The sequence below is a fragment of the Drosophila gunungcola genome (assembly GCF_025200985.1).
Source record: "Drosophila gunungcola strain Sukarami chromosome 2L unlocalized genomic scaffold, Dgunungcola_SK_2 000052F, whole genome shotgun sequence".
Lineage (NCBI taxonomy): Eukaryota > Metazoa > Arthropoda > Insecta > Diptera > Drosophilidae > Drosophila > Drosophila gunungcola.
The window spans coordinates 533,780-554,402 of NW_026453165.1; the positions used below are offsets into that span (position 1 = coordinate 533,780).

The 20,623-nt window shown below is 42.2% G+C and overlaps 6 protein-coding genes across 11 annotated transcripts; 4 read left to right on the top strand and 2 right to left on the bottom strand.

The window, feature by feature from the left end:
* The first annotated feature begins 326 nt into the window (after positions 1-326).
* Positions 327-9,338, top strand: LOC128253586 (androgen-induced gene 1 protein). 4 transcript variants are annotated; one of them, XM_052982087.1, is made up of 4 exons: positions 327-477; positions 1,197-1,415; positions 7,830-8,050; positions 8,538-9,338. In XM_052982087.1, the coding sequence occupies exons 2-4, from the start codon at positions 1,218-1,220 to the stop codon at positions 8,860-8,862; spliced, it is 744 nt and encodes a 247-aa protein (XP_052838047.1). In that variant the 5' UTR covers positions 327-477; positions 1,197-1,217; the 3' UTR covers positions 8,863-9,338. The 4 variants fall into 4 exon arrangements, with proteins under 4 accessions (XP_052838047.1, XP_052838049.1, XP_052838050.1 ...); XM_052982089.1 differs by having other exon boundaries at positions 351-506; XM_052982090.1 differs by lacking the exons at positions 327-477; positions 1,197-1,415 and adding an exon at positions 6,017-6,245.
* LOC128253582 (protein amnionless) lies at positions 2,139-4,983 on the top strand. Of its 2 annotated transcripts, XM_052982081.1 has the most exons (2): positions 2,139-4,473; positions 4,567-4,983. In XM_052982081.1, exons 1-2 carry the CDS (start codon positions 3,292-3,294, stop codon positions 4,813-4,815), a joined length of 1,431 nt encoding a protein of 476 aa, XP_052838041.1. In that variant the 5' UTR covers positions 2,139-3,291; the 3' UTR covers positions 4,816-4,983. The 2 variants fall into 2 exon arrangements, with proteins under 2 accessions (XP_052838041.1, XP_052838040.1); XM_052982080.1 differs by having other exon boundaries at positions 2,150-4,983.
* A 304-nt stretch (positions 9,339-9,642) lies between the features above and the next one.
* Positions 9,643-11,361, top strand: LOC128253539 (androgen-induced gene 1 protein). The gene is made up of 2 exons (XM_052981994.1): positions 9,643-10,209; positions 10,623-11,361. The coding sequence occupies exons 1-2, from the start codon at positions 9,716-9,718 to the stop codon at positions 10,954-10,956; spliced, it is 828 nt and encodes a 275-aa protein (XP_052837954.1). The 5' UTR covers positions 9,643-9,715; the 3' UTR covers positions 10,957-11,361.
* On the bottom strand, positions 10,959-16,422 carry LOC128253538 (protein smoothened). The gene is made up of 6 exons (XM_052981993.1): positions 15,991-16,422; positions 15,531-15,924; positions 14,615-15,096; positions 13,930-14,550; positions 13,702-13,872; positions 10,959-13,633 (listed from the first exon to the last, which is right to left on the bottom strand). The coding sequence occupies exons 1-6, from the start codon at positions 16,032-16,034 to the stop codon at positions 12,220-12,222; spliced, it is 3,126 nt and encodes a 1,041-aa protein (XP_052837953.1). The 5' UTR covers positions 16,035-16,422; the 3' UTR covers positions 10,959-12,219.
* A 422-nt stretch (positions 16,423-16,844) lies between these two features.
* LOC128253540 (uncharacterized) lies at positions 16,845-19,741 on the top strand. 2 transcript variants are annotated; one of them, XM_052981996.1, is made up of 4 exons: positions 16,845-17,157; positions 17,226-17,387; positions 17,891-19,072; positions 19,230-19,741. In XM_052981996.1, exons 1-4 carry the CDS (start codon positions 16,974-16,976, stop codon positions 19,532-19,534), a joined length of 1,833 nt encoding a protein of 610 aa, XP_052837956.1. In that variant the 5' UTR covers positions 16,845-16,973; the 3' UTR covers positions 19,535-19,741. The 2 variants fall into 2 exon arrangements, with proteins under 2 accessions (XP_052837956.1, XP_052837957.1); XM_052981997.1 differs by having other exon boundaries at positions 16,845-17,142.
* A 4-nt stretch (positions 19,742-19,745) lies between these two features.
* On the bottom strand, positions 19,746-20,604 carry LOC128253542 (uncharacterized). Its single transcript, XM_052981999.1, has one exon. The coding sequence runs from the start codon at positions 20,527-20,529 to the stop codon at positions 19,873-19,875; it is 657 nt and encodes a 218-aa protein (XP_052837959.1). The 5' UTR covers positions 20,530-20,604; the 3' UTR covers positions 19,746-19,872.
* Positions 20,605-20,623: the final 19 nt, after the last annotated feature.

Genomic DNA, 20,623 nt, shown 5'->3' on the forward strand with positions numbered 1-20,623 from the left:
AAGTGTTTCCTAAAAATAAAGCAATATGCTTATCGCACTGCAAATTTATCTTTTTGACAATGGCTGCAAGTCTTTTCTAATCTGGTTACTTTCAAATAACATACATCTTAATCGGCTGCTGTTTGGGTGAAGGAGATTCATTCAGGTGATTGGCTATCATTAACGCATAAACACGGAGCCCCACACTCCCGGATTTGGAATGCGAAAACCGGAGTCTATATAGTCCGGACATGCGCAACACGCACCTGAAGCGAATAAATGGAGGAACCGACACCACAAACCGAGGAACCGAAGCAGAAACAGAAGCAACAGCACAAGTACTACAATGCTAACCGAGCACAAAAGGCAGGAGGCAACACGGCGTATGGGCAACATCCAGTGCGACTCCAGTTTTCCATACGCTCAGTTGTGGCCGCGGTCAAGGGAAAATCGCAGCCGAGCAATTCCCCCGAGCAAGCCGAAAAGAAATCAGGAAAAGTACTAAGCGTGCGGGTGTCCGAGACCTGGTGATTGGTTTAGAGAGTGGAAATCAAATGTGAAACAATCAACAATTGTTTTAAAGGGCCATAAAAACCATTAAGTTATGAACATGTCAGATTTATAAACAAAAAACAAATTCTAGTGCAGTTCACATTTCAACACATTTTTTTCGAGCAATTCCTGCCTTAGTTTTTGGGGGGCTTAAATATTTATATCGGTGACGCAAATATTGATTTAAATTTGTGCGCGCTTTGGGTTGACGAACGCGAGGTGCCGACTTAAGTGCCAAGAACACCTTGGTGACTTTTTTTGTGTACTTATTTTAGAACTTACACAGCTAACGCAGAGAAAAAAATTTTAAGTATCAGTTTTCATGGCCTAATTTTCAAAAAATAATAACATTTGGCTTCATTGGGAAAAAATTATACTAAACCTAAATTTCCAAATTCGTTAATTGTATTTTGCTGTTGTTCTCTGATATTGACAGTTTAAAAATTTAATTTTTTTTCAATTTAATAATATTTGTTAATCTATTAAAAAAGCAATAAGATACAATACCTACAAAAGCTTCTATTGCGAAATTAAAAATTGAACAATTTATTTGTTCGTATCATATTTATGATAGAAATATTAAATGGAAAATGCTATTTGAACTTGCAATGAGACCTTATACCTGTAGTAACAAAGAGTTCCCCATTTGGCTTTTCCCCATGTAGGGCCTGTGAGAAATCTTCAAGATGACCAAAGTGGAGCTCTACAAGTCCCGCGTCTTTGTGACAATCATTCACCTGTGTGCCCTGGGCCAATTCGCCTACGGGCTTTACTACAGCTCCTTCGAGATCCAGCGGAGCTACAAGCTAAAGACCAGCCTTAATCGCCGCCTGGTGCCGGAATCGCTGCCCCAGAAAATCAAATTCCTGTCCTACTGGTCGCTGGTGAGTAGATTTATGGCAATGCCCAATGAAACCATTACCGAAAGATATATGAGAAATTATGAGAAATTAAAAAACCAAGACGGAAATGCAACCAGCTTCTGTTCTTTCAAGTGTCGAGTCCAAAAGCGAAACACAAATTGTTCTTATTATGCCCCGCCGTTTGCCGCTGTTCACATTTATGTCTGCCATATGTTTGTTTATTTGTTTGTCTGCTCGTTGGGGATCGCCCCCTCTCCGAAATCTTTCCTACTCCTATATATTTTTTATCGCTTCGGGGTCAACAACTGTGGAATATAGAGGAGTATCTGGCAGATACAAGAGCTGCGCCTGCCGAATTTCCTCATTCGCACTGCACTTTCCCTGTTGTCGTTGCACATATTTTGCACGCTATCGTTCTGCAGTTTTGTTTTCTGCCTCAAGTATTTATTTGCTCAGATGCTCGCGGTTTTTCAGATTTTCGGTTTCGATTTTTGTTGTGGTCTGTGCGGGCGAGAATTTATGGGACTGACGAATGCCAGATTATCTGATGGGCGCCAGTGTAAATGTGCCATACGCGGCAGTTGGATTCGATTTGGTATTTGGTGTGTTCCCATGCCTCATTTACATATCGTTAAAATTGCTTGAAATATTTATGGATTATTGCATTTTTCTCGCAGCTACCTGGTAACAAAAGAAAACAAATAACTCGAAGTGGTTGTCATCGGTTAACAACGAATTTAATTTGTTAATGGTCATTTTTCTTCGTGTCGTTTAAATGATCATTCTTGTTAAACAGTTTATATTCAAATATTTGATTTAATACATATTAACTTTAGTTTTATATATGGAAATGTTTCTGTTTAATATTCAACATTCTAAAATGACTTTGATCTCTCTTGACAATTTGGCCTACATTTTTTCACACCACTCGTTTTGACCATAATTATGTACTTAAATGTTTCCATTTCCGTGCTTCTTCTCCAGTGATGTTTTCAGTTTATTATTGCGCGACCTTGGGTGTCCTTGATTAATACCGCCTGCCCCGCCCCCAAATACTTTGATCTGGTGAGCATAAAGTGCTTTATATCTACAGATCTGCACTCCCTTGTTTTTCATTTATTCATTGGCGAATTGCTTTTATGTAGGCCGTCGATTACCAGCACGAGTGCTTTTCGGTGCCATTACCATCCGGTTGAATTATTTTTGTTGGCCGATTCTTTTCCTTTTGCCTTTCTTCTGGCATTCCAATGGCTTCCGTCAAGCATCGGATGGGGAAAAATTGTTTATATCAGCGCTTTCAAAATAAAAAATAAACTTCTACTATTTTCCGACAAACAATTGCATTGCTGAAGGGAAGGAGAAAAAACAGTGTATGTTCTGAGCCAAATCCATATAGTATCAATGGTATAGATACAACATATGTTTGTTAGCTGGGCACCATTCAATCTGCTCGATTTGGAACGATTAATTAGTGATACATTTTTAATGAAAGATTTATGGAGCGTGTTATCCCTAAGCCTCAAAGCCGATCAGTTTTAACTACTTCCGAAATTTATGCATTGTTTTAAGAGTAATTTTTAGGTGTACAATAAATATCACTTTTTAAGGTATCACTTACTAAAAAGTTTTCGCAAGCCCCTGTGATGTTTGGATTATTTGTAACCATTTATTTTGTGCAGGGTATTTGCTGTTCCTATCTGCCCGCGATTTTGTTTACATCTGCTGTCCCATTTCCCTGGTTTATTTGCTCTCGTTGAAAGTTCTCGATTTTGATTGTTATCCAGAATTTATTTGAGGGAATCGCAGAGGGAAAACGCCCCCAAACATGAACCATTAGCAATGAGTTAAATTCTCTGACAAATTACAAATTTAGTTTGGAGTTAACTGTGTTCGCATCATGTGGTTGCACTGGCTGATCTGTGTATTTATCTTGCTGCAAGTGGCAGTGGCTAAAGCCACCAAGTGGTACGGTGGAGGGTTGGAATTTAATCACCCCTCTGCCTGGATAGATGAACACTTGCCTTGCGCCCAGGATCTAGTTGTTTTTCCGGAATATTATCCTGCCCTTTTGCCCCTGCCCGAGGACATATCCATTGATGGTTTAGTTTTCCCCAGAGAGGGGGCGATTCTTCTGGCTGAGGAATCTACCATAACCTTTGGGGCGGAAAAAAATTCCAACTGTGAGAGTGAAGAGAAAAAAGCCCATTTAAAGCCACCCAAGTCGAGTAAATGGTTTTATCCCGACACGTGGGTAGACAAGTCCAAAAAGGATTTTGCCACATTCATACCAGAGCTGGAAAGGATACCCTGCGATGACGAGCAGGTCATAATCAAGGGTCACGGCCCATTGGCCTTTGATCTCGAAAATGTGCAGCACCTGAGACTGGGACAACTTATTCTGGCTGGCTCCTCCATTTCCAAAACCTATTTGGAACAACTCATCACCAGGGACTTGGGGCAATTTCTGTTTCACAATGCCCAGGATGTCCAGGTGGAGTACTATAGAGGAGAACTGTGTGGCTGCCACAAGGACTTCGATCGTTTGCTGGAACCCGTTTGCCACAATGTTCGGGAGCAGTGCGAAACGCCCCACTGTTTGTCTCCAGTTTGGCCCTTGGGGTCCTGTTGTCTCATCTGCGGGGCCATTTTAACCACACCGACCAATCACTGCACCGAGGGCAGTAAAAAGGAAATCATAGCTAAATTAAATGACCTAATTGGCACAAAAAGTCTAAATGATCAGATCCAACTCCATGCAGAGTTTGTGGGCTCTCAACAGTTTGGAAACTTCCTGCAGGTCACAGTTACGGATCGTCTTGGCTACAGTGAACAGAGCATGGAGTTCTTGCAAAAGCAGCTCGATTATTGGAACAGGTCTAACACTACGTTGAAGGTTTCCGGTCGACCCTACAACCCAAATGTAAGCTTCTCCTCAGTCGTTCTGATACTCTTCTGCATGGCCCTGGTTGGCTTGGTTTCCGTGGTCATTTTGGCCCACTTTATGCCGGAGAATCCCTACCTGAATCGCATACCCCAGTGGATACACGATCCCAGGTACTGGAGGTGGCGTCACTTGGGTGTGAGACTTCGCAGGAATCTGCTTTTCAATCGGCTTGACGACGTCGGCTCTGGTGGTGGTGGCTCCAGTGAAAGAGGTGCTTCTGGAGTGGAGCGTCTGGGAATAATGGCCTATGATCCGGAGAGCGGAGAAGTGAGGGAACGGTCCTTTGACAATCCCATGTTCGAGCAGGGAGAAGCCATCGAGGTAGCTGCCAAGGAATCGTTGGAAGAGGAACAACACTTGGGTGCCCCCAAAATGGAGACAGGGGATCTGGACACCAGTAGTGTGGTGGATGAGCAGGAGCTTACGGAAATCAATTTAAAAACCTTGGAAGCGGAAACCGATGAGGAGACCATTTAAACGAAATTTTTTTTTGAAATCATAAAAACATATACATCGAGTTATATGCATATATGTTAAAAATCAAAGAAGTTATATCGATTTTCCTATGACAGTTACATAATTTTATATCTACGATTTTTATAAACTAAAACCGAATTTCTAAAAATGAAACAAATACTACAACAAAGTTATTTTAAAACCATAATTTCGAAGTATTTATTTATTTTTCCAATAAAAGGGTCGAAAATGACTCTATTAAAAAAAGTAGTTTGCCCTATTGAAAGTAAAAAAAGAAGTTTATATTTTTTTTGTATGTGTTTAAAACGCTGTCTCTTCCTAATAAACAATGAACCCTTTACCAAATATGATGGTTGATATACAAAATTCCAAGCGGTTTTTAGAGTAGGCTCCAAAAGATTCCTTCTTTTATAAGTTAGAGGCATAGAGAATCAATTGGAATATTTTTGGATATGACAACCGGAAATAAATAACCAACGCACAATCGCCAAATGACGTGCAGCAAAGGCACACAGAAACCAAAGAGCCCCTGGTAATGATACCAGATAATTCAGTTAGCGTGGCTTTAATGACGTCGCCCTCTGTCGCAATGGCCTTGCTCCTTGACCTTCACCAGAGGTGATTTGGAGGTGGTTGGGGGCCTGGGAATCGATAGTTGCCATTAGCTGCGAACATAATTCGAGAAGCCTTTGTCTTGGCTCATCAATATGGCTCATGTGTATCCACATCTATTCATAGAGCGCTCTTGAAAAGGCGACTGCCTCCCCCTGTTTGTTACAGGATAAGGGGCGAGGGGAGGACGGAGCCCAGTTCCGATGCGGATTAAGAGCCCATTTTCAGATTCTATTTCAGCTTCTGTCAATTCATTCTCGAGTGGAAATACTTTGTACCACGGCGATCGAGAGTGCGGTAGATAAGCGCACCTTATCAGTATCAAAGCGAAAGCAAAAATAAATACAGTGAGCCTTCGAGTATATTAAAGTATATAATTTTCAAAAATCATATAAGGGCAAAATAAAAAACAATGAACTGAAAAGATTTATACAATCCTCAAACATTACTTTAATTAATATATGTTATTAATTTTACAATACAAGTTTCAATGTGTAAATTAATCAGTAACTTTCGATCAAGAGGGTGTTCACTGTACGCAAACGTACATTCATGTGGAATTGCTGCTAGTGACTGGACTCTGGCTATACTATAATCAGTACATATTTGGTAGTAGGAGGTTCAACATGGTGAAGTCTAAGACAAAATCCAAGAGCAAAGGTTCCACATCGCCGGGGTTTAACAAGGCGGTGCAATTGTTGCTCCATTTGACGGCCGTGATACAGTTCAACTATGGCGTGTACATTTTCCACACAATTGATATGCCCAACACGGTTCCTTTCGCCGGAAAGTTCAAGTTCCTAACATTTATTTGTGCGGTAAGCCAATAACAACACCGTGCTACAGCATTTTACCTTTATTTGTTAAAATTTAAGAAAAGATACCTTTCTAAAAGTCACCACTTCTAAATTTTGAGAAACTGACCTCAGTGTTGGAAATAATTTTGAACCCTTCAGATTTAAATAACCATGTAATAACAAGTTCGGCCTATTTTTGTCTACTCGGCATAGCACCGAAAATACTAGGGTTCAAATTTAGCGTTCGTTTCTTTTTAAGGGTAGCCTTCACCATTTTTGTTGTTGGGAAATCTTTCTTCTTAAAACTCCGATAAAAAAAATCGCCAAATTGCCTGAAATAAAAAAAATATTCTAAGGCCAATAAGTTGGCCTTGGCAATATTGCTAAAAATATGAACAAAATCAAAGTTTTTATTCAAATTTACAAATAATACAAATTCTAATTTTGTCCTTTTTTACCAACCCACCAATATAATTTCTAGCATAGAAAAATCATTTTTAGATTGAGAATTTTTTTTGTTTTGCCATATAACTTTGAAAAGTCTTTCTTTGAAATATGGAACATATTTTTCGTTTGTCGTTTGGTCATGATAACTCTATAGCCCAATTTTTGATATAAGGTATATACTTGAGAACTTTTCTTTGTAAGTTCAATGTTAGCAATTGTATTATATTAAGGTGATAGCGGAGTACCCTAAACCCTATGGAAAGATAAAAATATCTGCACACCTGGTATTTTGGCGCTGCCCTGGCTCGGCCACACTGTTCCACCGCTGGCCCCTTTTTGGGGGTGGTTGTGGTTGTGGTCGCAATGTAGTATTTTCAGAGCGACGGACCGGACCGGTTTGTTTGTGTTTGGGTGCCTTGAAAAATCAATCGTGAGCAGAGCGGAGAAGCAGCAGCAGGAAAATGGCATCGGTTCGAGGAAATTCCCTGTACCAGGGCGTCTACGGGGCTCTGAGGACCCTGCTTCACCTAACGGCGGCCGTGCAATTCAGCTATGGCATCTATTACGACTACACCTACGTAGAGTTTCCCACCAGCGAACCAGAGATGCGGCTACATCATCCCTGGGGGGGCAAATTCAAATATCTAACGTTCCTGGATGCGGTAATATCCCATTAGATACACGAACACACATCGCGGTTAAAAGTTCACTCGGTTTCAGTTTCTAACTGGTTTACACGCATCTATTTAGTTACACAGAGAAAATGTATGTTCACTTAAGTGATCTTGAGGATTCTTCTATGGCCTCTATAAAACATCTCTAAGTTCGATTTGTTGTATATACAGATACATTTTCTAAATATTCAAAATTATACTTTGTAGAAACAAATACTATATAATAGTTTCCCTAAAAAATAGAACTAAGAATTCAAATTACTTTACAGAATTCTTTGGGCTTAATGAAAATAGCTGATCGAATGGTACTTTTAAATCTATCTTTTGAGAACCTAGTATTAGGCCAACCCAAAATCCGTTAAATTTTACCAGTAATCCTTGTGGAACTTGGTTTCGAAAGCTGTAATTTCTTCCACTCCACTTAAGCAACCCTTCAGTTTCAGCCACATTATCTCACACACGTCAAATACTCTTCCACTTACAGATAATTCAGGCACTGTACTATATTGTGTCGCTCGTCAACGATTTTGTGGGCACCAATGAGCTGAACCCCAAAAAGCCTCCGGCAGTGCGTCGGTTTAAGGACTGGCTGATGGCCACATTGGCCTTTCCGGTGGCCGTCAACGTGGGCGTGACCTTCTGGACGCTTTACGCCATCGATAGAGAGCTGGTCTTCCCCAAGGTGCTGGACCCCGTCTTCCCCAGGTGAGATTGCAAAAAACAGGGAAAACAGGGTGACAAGAACCATTCATGGGACTCATCCTCAGATTTGATATAGTAGCTTAGCAAACGCAGTTTAAAATATATTAATAAATTTGTCTTATACTACGGGGATTTATATTTAAAGTGACATTTAAGCAGCCCCATTAAAGCCCTAACCTTTTACTTTCACTCAAGGGTAATTAATTTTTTTACTCACGTACCATGCTAGGTTAAAGCTTTAAAAAGCGTCAACATAGTTAAGACGTGATGGGAATACCTAGCTCAAATTCTTTATTTGCCGAAAAGTTATTAGTTCAACCCATTTTACAGTTAAACTTTTTTTGGAAGTGATACTTGTGCACTAACTAATCCCTAGACATATGTATATACCATTAAAAGGCAATTTTTGTGAATTTTTTTTTTTAAGACCCAATGCAATAATATATGTTATTTATTTCACAATAAAAACCCTACCCTTTCCTTCTTTCAGCTGGCTTAACCATGTCCTCCACACCAACATCGTGGTCTTCATCGTCCTGGAGCTGTTCATCTCGTACCGCTCGTACCCGAAACGCAGCCAGGGACTCGCCGGACTGGCCATCTTCATGGGCGCCTACCTGGCCTGGATCCATGTGGTGAAGCACTACTCCGGCGTGTGGGTCTATCCGGTGCTGGAGGTCCTTCAGCTGCCGCAGCGCATCCTGTTCTTCGTGGCCGTCGTGGGATTCACGCTGTCGCTCTATCTGCTGGGCGAGTTCCTCAACAACACCGTCTGGGCCAAGGAGGTGAAGCTGGCCAAGCGCAAATCCAACTAGGAGTAGGCTGTGTCCCGTTTCTGTCCCATGTAGTCGCGTTTAATTAGCCACAAAATACAAATAACAATGGACAGGGTCTGTTTCGGTTATTTATTTGCTCAGATGCTCAGAGTATTGCCATACTGTCAAGTTGACCGAAGAAGTCGCACAACATTCATGTCTGAAAAGTGAATAATCGAATCATGATCTTGCCCGATAAACTCGCTAATATATTTTTCATACCTAATGAATTGTGAAAGTCTTTAAACGTAAAAGAGAAAACCGTTTGCTTATGATACTCATTCTCTATTCTCTTTACGAATTGTAATTGAGATTATAGCCGTAGTTTTTACATTAAGTAGATGGTGTTACCTTCTCGATTGCAACAACCTCATATCAGGGCACTTCAACACCAACACCATCTTTGACAACCTGTGTTACAACCTGTAATTCAATTTTAGTATCGTAATAAGCCGATTAAAGTCTTGATTCAAAAATGTGTTTTTAAATGGGGCCGCCTAGCAAAGCTTTGTCAAAAAACTTTTAACGGTGCTGCCAACTTGCGCAAAGCGAAAACTTTAGACAAAAAACAGAAGCGGAAAGCTGGTGCTTTTAAAATTTTCTGTTTCATATATTTAATTTATTTCCTTTAGGCTAGCTTAAGTTGTTTTTTTGATCAGTATAAGTTACTAACTTCGATCTTTTTGGATATGCGTTTTATTTTTCATTTTAAAATCTAGTTTGGCTGTAAAATCGAATCTTGTGGTGTGCCCCAATCAGCTGTTTATTTTTATCAGCCAGCTTTTATTTGTTTTGTTTTGCTCGGCGTGCTTTTGTTTTCGGTTTCTCCGGCTCGACTCATTATCCGGGGAAAATGGGCAGAAGCAAGAAGCAGGTGAGAGAATTTGTGGCCGCCAAGGAAGCAGCCAAAGCCACAAATTCCCGTCTGGACAGCTGCAACGATGCCTACACGAGTGGCGCCTTCAAATATTTGAGATTTCTGGTCCATCTCCTGGCAGCCGCCCAGTTTTCGTATGGCATATACTATCACTACTTCCGAGTGCACTGGCCCACGGATTTGCTCGACGAGGATGAGCTGAAGGCGCGCTGGGGAGGCAAGTTCAAGTATCTCACCTTCCTAGACGTAATTCTGCAGGCCATCTACCACTCACTGGCCCTCCTCAACGATCTCTTCGGCGACAACAGGGTCACTGGGGATACAAAGTCCAGGTTGAGACAGGCCAGGGATTATGTCTTTGCGGCCTTTGCCTTCCCAGTCGCCCACAACGTGTGCCTCTCGTTCTGGGCCATTTACATGTGGGACCGTGAGCTCATCTTTCCCACTGCGCTCGATGCGATATTTCCCAGGCAAGTGCAAAGGTTTTTTTGGTTTTTCTGTTTACGTGGCAAAGCTATAAGATAACTTTCTCAGATTTGAATGAAAGTAAACCATAAATTGGTAAGCCGTTACTAAGTATATCTCGAAGAATGGTCGTAAAAATTAAAGAACAGCTAAGTTGTAAATATTTTTTATGTTTTTTTTCCGATGGTTTAGTTTACGTAGGCGGACATGGATAGATCGACTCTGATCAAGAATATACTTTATGTGGACTTTTCACTGAAATTATAACAGCCTTTGAGTAAAGATCATCAAATCTACAATAATATCAATAATGTGTAGAGATATAGAATTGATCATTACCACACTAATTTTTTGTTGTTGTTGAGATCCCCCCAAAACTTTCTTTTAACTCACCTCTTTAATTTCTCACCCTTTACAGCTGGCTGAACCACGTGGTGCACACGAATGTGGCACTCTTGGCCATCATGGATCTATTCACATGCTTCCGCCGCTACCCGAGTCGATTAGCCGGAATCGCGGGCAACGTCTCGTTCATCCTGCTCTACATCATCTGGCTGCACATTGTTCGGTATTTCAGTGGAGAGTGGGTGTATCCCATTCTGGAGGTCCTGCCCTTTTACCTGCGCTACCTGTTCCTGGCCCTGCTGGTGGGATTTAATCTGGTGTGCTATCTGCTCGGCGAGTTTGCCAACAGCGTCGTCTGGGGACCAGAGTTCAAGCTGCTCAAGCAACAGAAGGTCAAACAGGGTTAGTCTCGAGGATTTTAAATCGGTTTATTAGGTTACACAATACTAATACTAAGAGACATTTTGTAAAATTGTAGGCACTTTTCGAGGTACGATTTGTTTGCCCAAAGAGAGCTATTTGTATCGTACTTTAATGTATAATCTAGGGTCTATTTTAAGGCTCAGTACTCACGGCAAAGAAAAGTAATCAGGAAAATATAGTATGTTTTCCATTTCCTGATTTCTGTTATTTTGGCTTGAGTACTAGGAAACAGTCATTTACAACCGTACACAGATATTCGAATGCTTACTAGCTAGATGGGAAGATGAGTTTGTAAAATAACGCTTACAGCTTAATGTCTAAGAGAATTCGTAATTCGTAGTTGTAGTTTCGTTTTTTCTGCTCAATAAAACCGTTTAGACGAAACTATAGCCACATCGCTATGTAAACTTGCATGAAAAATGTATATGACCTGTTTTCTGTTTTTTTTTTCAAATGCTTAAAACTTTGTACTCACGGAAAAGGAAAATGAATGAACATTTATTTTGGCGTGAGTACCAGGATTAAGGAAACAGTAATTCACAAAGGTACACAGAGTTTCAAATGCTTACTAGCTAGATGGGAAGAAAAGTTTGTAAATTAACGTTCGCATCTTAATGTCTATGAGTATTCGTAATTCGTAGTTGTAGTTTAGCTTATTCTGCTCAATAAAACCATTAATAGGTAAACTGCATGAAAAATATACATGTGACCTATTTCGGTTTCTTTCAGATTTCTTTAAAGATTAGGTTTTAATCTATCAATAGTTTCTTTTTATAAAATATCACTTCTGTTTCTAATTTTGTGGACTCAATAAAAAACTACGAATATATAAAGTTTCAGTACTTTTAGCTCCTTTTCAGCAGGGGTAAATGAAGAAAGTTCTAGAAACATGTTTTAACGGATTAAAAACATTGAAATAAGATCGGTTTCACAATTAAAACATGTAATTTGTACGCATAAAAAAAATCAACTTGTATATAATTTTTAAGAAGAATTTAAAAACAATTTGCCTAGCTGCTAGCATTATATTTTATGGTTTGCAAATTATGTTAGACACAGAAATGATAAAAATTCGTTATAAAAATTTTGAATCAAGTGAATACCTTAAAATTGATCAGATATCAAAAACATCTAGTTATCCACAACAATTGATTTTGAGCCAATAAAACCGAAACAGTCTTGGAGGACCTTTGAAAATAGTTTCAAAAACTTAAGTAAATGCATTAATTAACCGCTTAGTCTTCTAATTATGAGGGCAGCAACAACATTTTCAGTTTGTCGGACTCGCTCATGAACGATGGCTCTCTGTGATGCCGATGGGATTGACCCAAAAGGGCCTGCAGCTCCGTGCCTCCGCCGTCCTCGTTGGCTGCCTCGTTTCTTTGTCTGCTGGCCGCATTTAGGAGTCGCATGGCCTGTTGCAGTTCCTCGTCCCCATAACTGGGAACCAGCTCGAAAGGATTGGCCTGAATGCCCACATCGCAGCTAGTTTTACTGTTCCTGCTCTGAGGTTTGCCCATGGACATGCCGGAATAGGAACTGTTTAGCGGGCTGCCCAGATCCAAGGCCACGTCCAGTTCCTCAGAGGAGCAGCTAAGGGAGTTATTGGAGCGATTCCTTCGGACATAATCCCTGTTGAAATCCAGCTCTAGACCAGTCGTTTTAGGATGGCTCTTGCGGGACTTCCTTGACTGACGACTTCTTGTGGAATTGCGGGAATGTCGATTGCCGCCGTTGGATTCATTCGATTTTTTCATGGTCTTGAGGAAATTCTCCAGAGCCACTTGTTTGCTATTTGGTAGTTCTTTAATCTTGATTCCATCGTGATCATCATCCTCGCTGAACTCCTCCTGCTTCACAGCCACATTGAGATCCTGTATCTTCAGTGAAGCCCGCGAGTTTTCCTCCTCCGAGCTAGAGCTCATGTCTTGATTTTGGAGGAATGGGAATATGAACTCGCCATTCTTTTGCAGGAATTGATTTAGGATAGAGGGATCCAGTCCAGCGTTCGCTGACCTCCGTTTCATGGAGCTGGTATAATTGTGTTGCTTTTTGGAGCTGTGATGGGAAAACACGCCCACTTTGTGACTAGCATTGGGGTAAGTGGTTTTTTTGAGCGCAATGACCTGAGATTCCACCGAAGTACTACTCTCCCTTCGCCTGTTGCTCCTGCCAGTGGCAGCCGCTATGTAATCCCTCCTCCTCTGAGTTCTCTTGTTGCTGGACGAGCCCCCATGCTTACCCCTTGATCTGGATGCCACTTTGGTCTTCATCTCAGCTATTTTCACTGAAACCTGCGAGTCCACCGAGTTCCTGCGAGATTCAACGGAAACATGACGAACACTCACGCTTATCTCCGAATCCAGGGAATTTTTTCGCGGTCCATGGCTCGACGAGTTACCTGTCGCTGCTCCCGTCAAAGCCATGCGACGTTTCACGCACTGCGGCAGGTATGCAGCCCAGGTTGAGGAGATGTCGTTCGTCTCCGAGGAGTTCAGATCGTTCACATCGAAGTTGAGGCCCACGGGATCCGTGTGGGTGTTGTAGAGCGTTATGGAGAGCCTGCCCTTGTCCTCGAAATCCTTGCGCTTGGCCCACGTCTGGGCAATGACCTTGTGCTTGGGCATTTTGACTTCTTCGACGACCTCCTTGCCGCACTTTCTGCAAGTTATACAAGATGGTGAATTAAAAAAAAACTTTCATGAAAAAATAACAGCAATAAAGCGTACTTTCTTATGTACCGCTTCCAAGTCTCAATGGAAGATGGTGTCCAGCACCAGGTGGACATCAGAATTCCGGAGCTGAACAGACAAAGCAAATGCAGTTGAAGGACGCCCACACTAGGGCGATTTTCGATGCGACAAGAGCTCTTCTCCTCGAAAACGGAAGAGATTTTGCAACTGCATATAAAAAGTATATAAGCTTGGGTAAACGTAAAGATCAAGTATTTCACTCACATTATAAACTGCCTGAAGCTCAGGGCCCATTCATCTGCATGCCTAAACTCCGTAACGTGACAAGCAATGGCAACCAGAATGAAAACCAAAGTGAGCAACGCACAGACTCCCATTCGCATGATGATCAAATGGATTTTGTTGCTCGCAGAAGTTGACTTAATATCATTGGCAAAGTGCTTCAGTCCAAAAAGCATCACCATGCCGCGGGTGATGAAGTAGCCGCCAATAAGGATCACACCACAGAGCGGTCCGATAAGCAAGCTTGCCCTCATCGGATGATTAATGTAGCCGACAAAGCAGATGCCCACAATGCTGTTGCCATCGACCTCACTGAAAGCCATCGTGGTAATGGTTAGAACCAGAGGCAGTGACCAGGCCACCAGGTGGAAGTAGGAACCCTTTTTATCGATGCGATCTTGGACGTGGCCCATGGCCCTCCAATGCCAGGCGTAGGTGAGGAACACAAACCAAACCATTCCAGCGGTAAGAAAATAGTAGACCAGCACAAATATCACGATGCAGGAGAGATTCTCGCCGGCCGTGGGCTCCGAATGGCGGAGTGTTCCATCCTTGCGACAAACAATGTCCTCCCGGGATCCCGAAGTAAACTGCAGCAGCCAGCTGAGATGCAATGATCGGTTTACATTGAGATACAGAGAAAATCAGAATAAAAATTTAAACTCACCCAATGCAGGCAATTAGGAAGCACAGATTTATGTAGAATACAATCACAGCCGGATACTTGTTAGCATTCTTCCAATCGATGAAGAAGGTGGCCACCACAAAGAGGTTTGAGAGTAGGCACAAACTGCCAGCCCAGCCGATCAGCTTGTGGATTTGCCGGTGCTCGTCGTCGGTATACAGCGGATCCTTGCACCTCACGCCGCAGCCCTCGATGCCTGGATAATAGCTGGCCGACGTTTCTGTCGGCACCAAAGGACTCAAACACTGACCAGTTCCATTGAATTTCATTCCTCGCGCTCCGTTTGTGCATTTCAGCGGAAAGAGAGTCTCGTTGCAGCGCAGAAATTTCGGGAAAAACGTGGTATTGTACAGAATGCGACAGGGTTCCAAAGTAATTCGGCACATTTCGTACGAAGGCAGGTAGACCATGTCCTGGCCGTTGATTTTCTCGCACTTTGGCTTGAAGACGGCGCACAGAAAGGGCTGTAAATGGTTTCAAATTTGTAAGTTAAGCTAATCCGGGTTTTATGAGTCAAAAGAACTACCGCTTTGAATATACTTATATTTATATACATTACTCTAGATGGAAAATAACCAGGTACGACCTTTTAGGTCTCAGCTATTTGACTATCTGTTGTCTATACGAGGGTCAAAAGAACTACATCTTAAAAAAGGTAAATGGAAAATGAATATTGGGTGCAATAGCATGCTTGTGACAAATCTGAGTACGCAAATCAAGTCCGATTCTCGCTAATCTAAAATAATATTTCATTTCATTTCATTTCAACACACATGAATTTGAAATGAAACAGTTTCAATTTAGTGACCTCAACAGATTTCTAACGACCCTCCTTATAGGTATCTAATGGAACAATCCAAAATGGGGCGGTTCATTAGATGCCATTAAGATTCCTAACCTGTATGGCTGCCCAGCATTTGGGCACATGCTTAAGGGCATAGTAGTCGTTCAGCTTCTCGTTCAGCTCCTTGTCGGTGTGGAAGTCGGTGAGATCAAGGCTGCTCAGCTCGTAGGGCAGTTTGGAGCCGAAACAGGTGTTGGTGGCGTTTGCGGTGGCGTAGCAGCGGGCTCGACGGACGCACTGGATCTGCCTGCTGTCCAGGCCATCGAACCAGGGCTTGTCGTCCTTGCCCTTCTTGGCATACAGTCGGTAATTGAGTGTCCCATTGATGGGCTCCAGTTCCACATCCGATTGCTGAGCACTCGTCGCTGGCGTTATTGTGCTGAATTTGGGCAAACTGGCGGTTGCTCCTGCCACCCACAGCCACAAGATCGCGAGTTCGAGGTACTTTCTGGGGGTTAGAAATAGCCATGTCATTTAAATTGCTTTTACCATTTGCTCGAGGCCAATCACTAACATCTGCATAATGTTGGGCGTGCGTGGAAAGTTAAAATATTGCATCCGCTATTAATAACATTAAGTAGCCGCCGCCTTTGGTGAATTTAAATGGGCTTGATGCCCGCCTCTGCTGGTTCAAACGCTCTTCAATGCATCGTGACGCTGTAGGCTTCCCTGGAATTTCCTAGATTGATAAGTCCTTGAATCGGCTGACAGTGCAAAGTATTTAAAGTGAAGTATTTAAAGTGAAGAACAGCACGGAACCAAGGAAAAAAACAAAAATAAATCGCGTAGTGCTTGCACTCGCAGGAAGCTAGAGGTGGAGATACATCGATACTTATAAATCGGTGTTATCGAAGTTTGTCGGGGATTTTTTACCTTTTGAAAAATGGTCACACCAAGAATATGCATCTACTCGAAATACGTTTGCAAAAATATGTAGCATACTTTTAAATGCTCAACGGAAATGTTATTAATATAATGTTAACGTAAATACAACCACTTCATTAGGGGTAATAAAAAAGAAAATTTGTTGTAAAAAACTTGTTTTTAATTTGTTATACCATTGTGTTAATATAAGAAGTTAAATGGTATTTATTTCATTCAAAAACTTTCAAGGACTATCAAATTTTAAACTTATTAAACTCTCATCAATTGTAGTCACTGATAAATATACACCAATCAAGATATGTTTTCCCTGACCCTAATTAAAGAAAAATAAAATTCAAACAATTTATTTTTAAAGTAAATTTAAAAATTTTAAATGAAAAACCTTAAGTTTTCCGGACGATGTGGCAAGCCCAACGCGGTGTTTTATTTTCGTAAAGCGCGATATGGTCACACTAGAATGCGCAGTATCGATACCATCGCGATAGTAGCGCACACAAGCATCGATTAATTTTTTACATCCCTATTCTGCAATATTATTTTGTTTCACGGTCCAAAAAAACGGAAATCAGGGCTTGGGGTTTGGTTGGAGTCGCACAAACGAAAATAGAAGCCATGGACGTTGCCCCCGCACCGCCCGTCAGTTCCGCCGGCGATCTAAAGACCCAGCAGACGCCGATCAGTCCGAATCCAATTCCAAACCAAGCGCCGGCCGCAAACGCAAAGGCAACAACAATCGAAAATGGTGTACAAACAGGAGGAGCGAAAAAGCCAGAGAGTTGCGGTGAGAAAACACCCGGTTTGCAAATTTATTTGTGTCACCTATGCGATAACTTATGGCTTTTCCCTATTGTTTGGACCCCACAGAATCGATGCATTCCACTGCGAAGGGCCAGAAGGACGAAAAGGACGAGGGCCAGCCCAAGACCGAGTTGGCTGACAAAGTATTGATTACCATATGCAGCGCCGATCGCAAGATCAAGAAGACTTTTATGTCCTTACCCACGCGAATGGATGTAATCGAAAAGGGTAAGAAATTCTAGCCAATAAAGTCGTACTTTAATTAACTATAGCCGTTTGTGATATGATAAACAGTAGAACCATCCTATCGAACATTACTAAAATCAATTAAATATTTGGAACCAATTGGAATTCGGTATTCCAAATATGGTACGAATTTTGTTTAAAAAGAATTTTATAATAGATCAATACTCAAAAATTACATTTAATTTTGAACTCTAAACCAATCGGTTTTGTCAAATCGAATTCAAACATCAATTGCAATAAGTTTGCATTAACATCGCCTTAAATTTGTATTTTCGATAAAAGGAAATCTTACTTATTCAGTTTAGAGAACCAATTGGAACTCTGTAAATTGTTTAATTATTAATAATTAAAAAATTTAATAATATATCAAACTAAATTAAATTTGTGATGTTAAAACACGCCTAAGTCAAAAATAACTCTCAATTAAACTATACATGTTTTATTGTAAAGCAAACATATTATGAAAATTCCTCTCCCCTTGTTAGCCCACAAATACGGCCTTTGTGGCGGCACGATTGTCCTGGAGAGCAACGGCTGCGAAATCTGCGAGGACGACGTGCTCCTGTTCGCCGCCAAGGAGAAGATTCTGCTGATGCTTCTGGCCGAGTCAGAGGAGTATGTGGTGCTGCCTCCGCCGTCGCCGTTAAATCGATCCGAACGCGCCGGCAGCTCGGTGGATCCCAGCTTCTATGCCAACAACAGTATTGTGTCCAACCCAAACGACTCGACTGTCTCCAATGACGAGACCTTGTCGCTGTCCAGCGTAACACCTTCGAGTGCAAAGAGTTCAGCTTTGTTCAAGGAGTTCTCGATACCCTGGAGTAAGGTGCCCGGGGACATAATGAAGCTGCTGAAGGGCAAGCTTAGCTTGGGCAAGCGCTTAAATACTCTGGCCAACTTTTTGGTGGACGCTCTCCGCGAAATATCTGCCCACATTCCCATAAGGGTTTTCCGGCAGGTGGCCCAGCAGGCGGCTGAAAAGTACCCGGACTCCCTGCTTGAGAAGGACCGCGAGGGTCAGTTCATTGCCACCACTCCGCAGTCGCTCATCTCCAAGATGATCAACCGTAACAATACCCTCAATAAACCGCAAAAGCGCGGAGGTTCTGGAACCTTTGAGATCCACATCTCCAGCAAGAAACGGAAATTCGGAGCTGGAGCCTCCAATGGCGACAGTGCCAAAGCACTGGCTGTCAACAGGGATCTGGAGCAAAAGAAGGAACTTCTAATATCCAGCTACCGCGGCAGTTCCCCCCTGGAAGAGTCCACCGTTATCGAATACATGAAGGAGTGTTTTCCGCTTCAGCGTTCCTTCTTCAATAACAGCGAAAAGATTCCGGACATCACGGCCATCAGGGACAATTGGCCATATATTTTTGACAAGGCTGTGCTGTACCAGCACTTCGAGCTGCTCATGTCCATCGATCCCCGGGTTTTGGAGAAGCGTCTGGCCGGCGAAAAGGAGCGCTTTTTTAGGTTCTTCAAGAGCTCGAAGAATAAGAAGATCAACGCTCTGGAGGAGACCAACGCAAATTTGCTGCGTGGCATAGCGTATCATTTCAATGAGGATCCCGACTACATCTTCAAGCACCTGGAGAGCGGTTCCCTTGGCAAGGAAGCGCTACAGAGCACGAATCCCACAAATGCCCCCTGGGTGGCTCTAGTCAGTGAGTACTTTGAACAACTACTATTGTTGAGATGCCAAGCGTAATTATAAAAACAAAGTCTTATGCATTGAAATATTTTAATACATTAAAAGCATCGATCAGTTGAGCAAATAGCCGAGTATTCAAATACGGATATTAACCGGACTTTTTCCCACAGATTCGCCCATAGCAACGGCCGATGGCGTGGAACCACAGATGGAGGCCAAAATCTACATCGAGGGCCAGATAATGGCCACGTTCGCCGCCAAGGACAACGACCTGCCGGACATTCTGGCCCAGCTGATCTGCTACTACTATACCTTTAACATGATGTACCCCAAGGAAGCCAATCAAACACTCGAATTTATCGTCGTTTACTTTCTGCAACACTCGCCGGATCAGGTGCGGTCGGCCAAAAAATCGGTGACCACCAACGGCAAGTTTAACCAGCTAATTACCAAGCTGATTAACGCCAATGGCTGAAAATCCGAGCTGGACTTGGCTGGATCCATCGCGCAGCGGGCGTCGCTTCAATCTCCTTTTGCTCCTCCCGCCGGAGGAGCAGTTGAATACTGTTTAGTTTATTTATTTTCACCGACCTATTCCACATGTATTTGTACCATTACTTTTAAGATTTACATAAAGTGTGTAGTAATGTTGTGTATACATTTCTGATTTGTCACCCAAAAACCTGTTTTAATATTCATCAATGGACCTTTGATTTATTTGACTTTGTAAGAAAATTCATCTTAGTTTTAAGTTCCCATTCATTAATGGTAAAACGTACAGCCTAGGATTTAGATAGAGTTAAGTTTAAGCTCTTATTCATTCCTTTCCTTGTTGAAGGGGTTATTTCCATTCTGTCCCTTTTTTTCCAAAGGTTCCTTTACATTTCCTCGCGTTTTCTGTAAGGGGTGAATTCCTCCTGCGGTGCGACGTTTCCAGTTTTTATTACTTCTCAAATCTTTTATGGCCGCGTGGAGTTTTCCCGCTCGCTCGGTTGTCTTCAGGCTCAACGTGATTCTTTTTTTGTAAAAGTTGCGCTCCGCTGTGGTGAACTTTTCAACCGCTGTGGGCACTTCTCCCTTGCGACACTGCCACAGAAGGTCTTTTTCACCCGAAGCCACATCTTTTTTCCCGAATTCTTGCTTTTTAGAAGTGGAGGAGGGCTGCTCCTCGTCAAAGGATTCCCATTTGGTGGCCGCCGTTCGGTTGGCTTCTATGATATTGCGCCGGTGGTTCTGCTCCCTCTGCTGCATGAACTTCCTGGCGTCCTCGTTGTCCACATCCTGGTGACCACGATCCTCCGAGTCGTCAATGATGTCGTTCTTCACATGCTGCCAGGGTTTTGCGGTGGCCTGCGGCACGGGCGGAACTTCCGGTCTAACATACTTCCTGGGCTTAAATTTCTCCTTTCCCCAGTCTCTGCTGCGTTTGTCCAATCTGTTCTTATATTTTTGTGCTTTTGTTGGCTTCATTTCGGTTGTTTGTTTCTTTATTTATTTTTCCACACGGCCTAGTGGTGACACTTTCAGAGTGCGGACTAACTATCTAGACTAGCGGGAAATATCT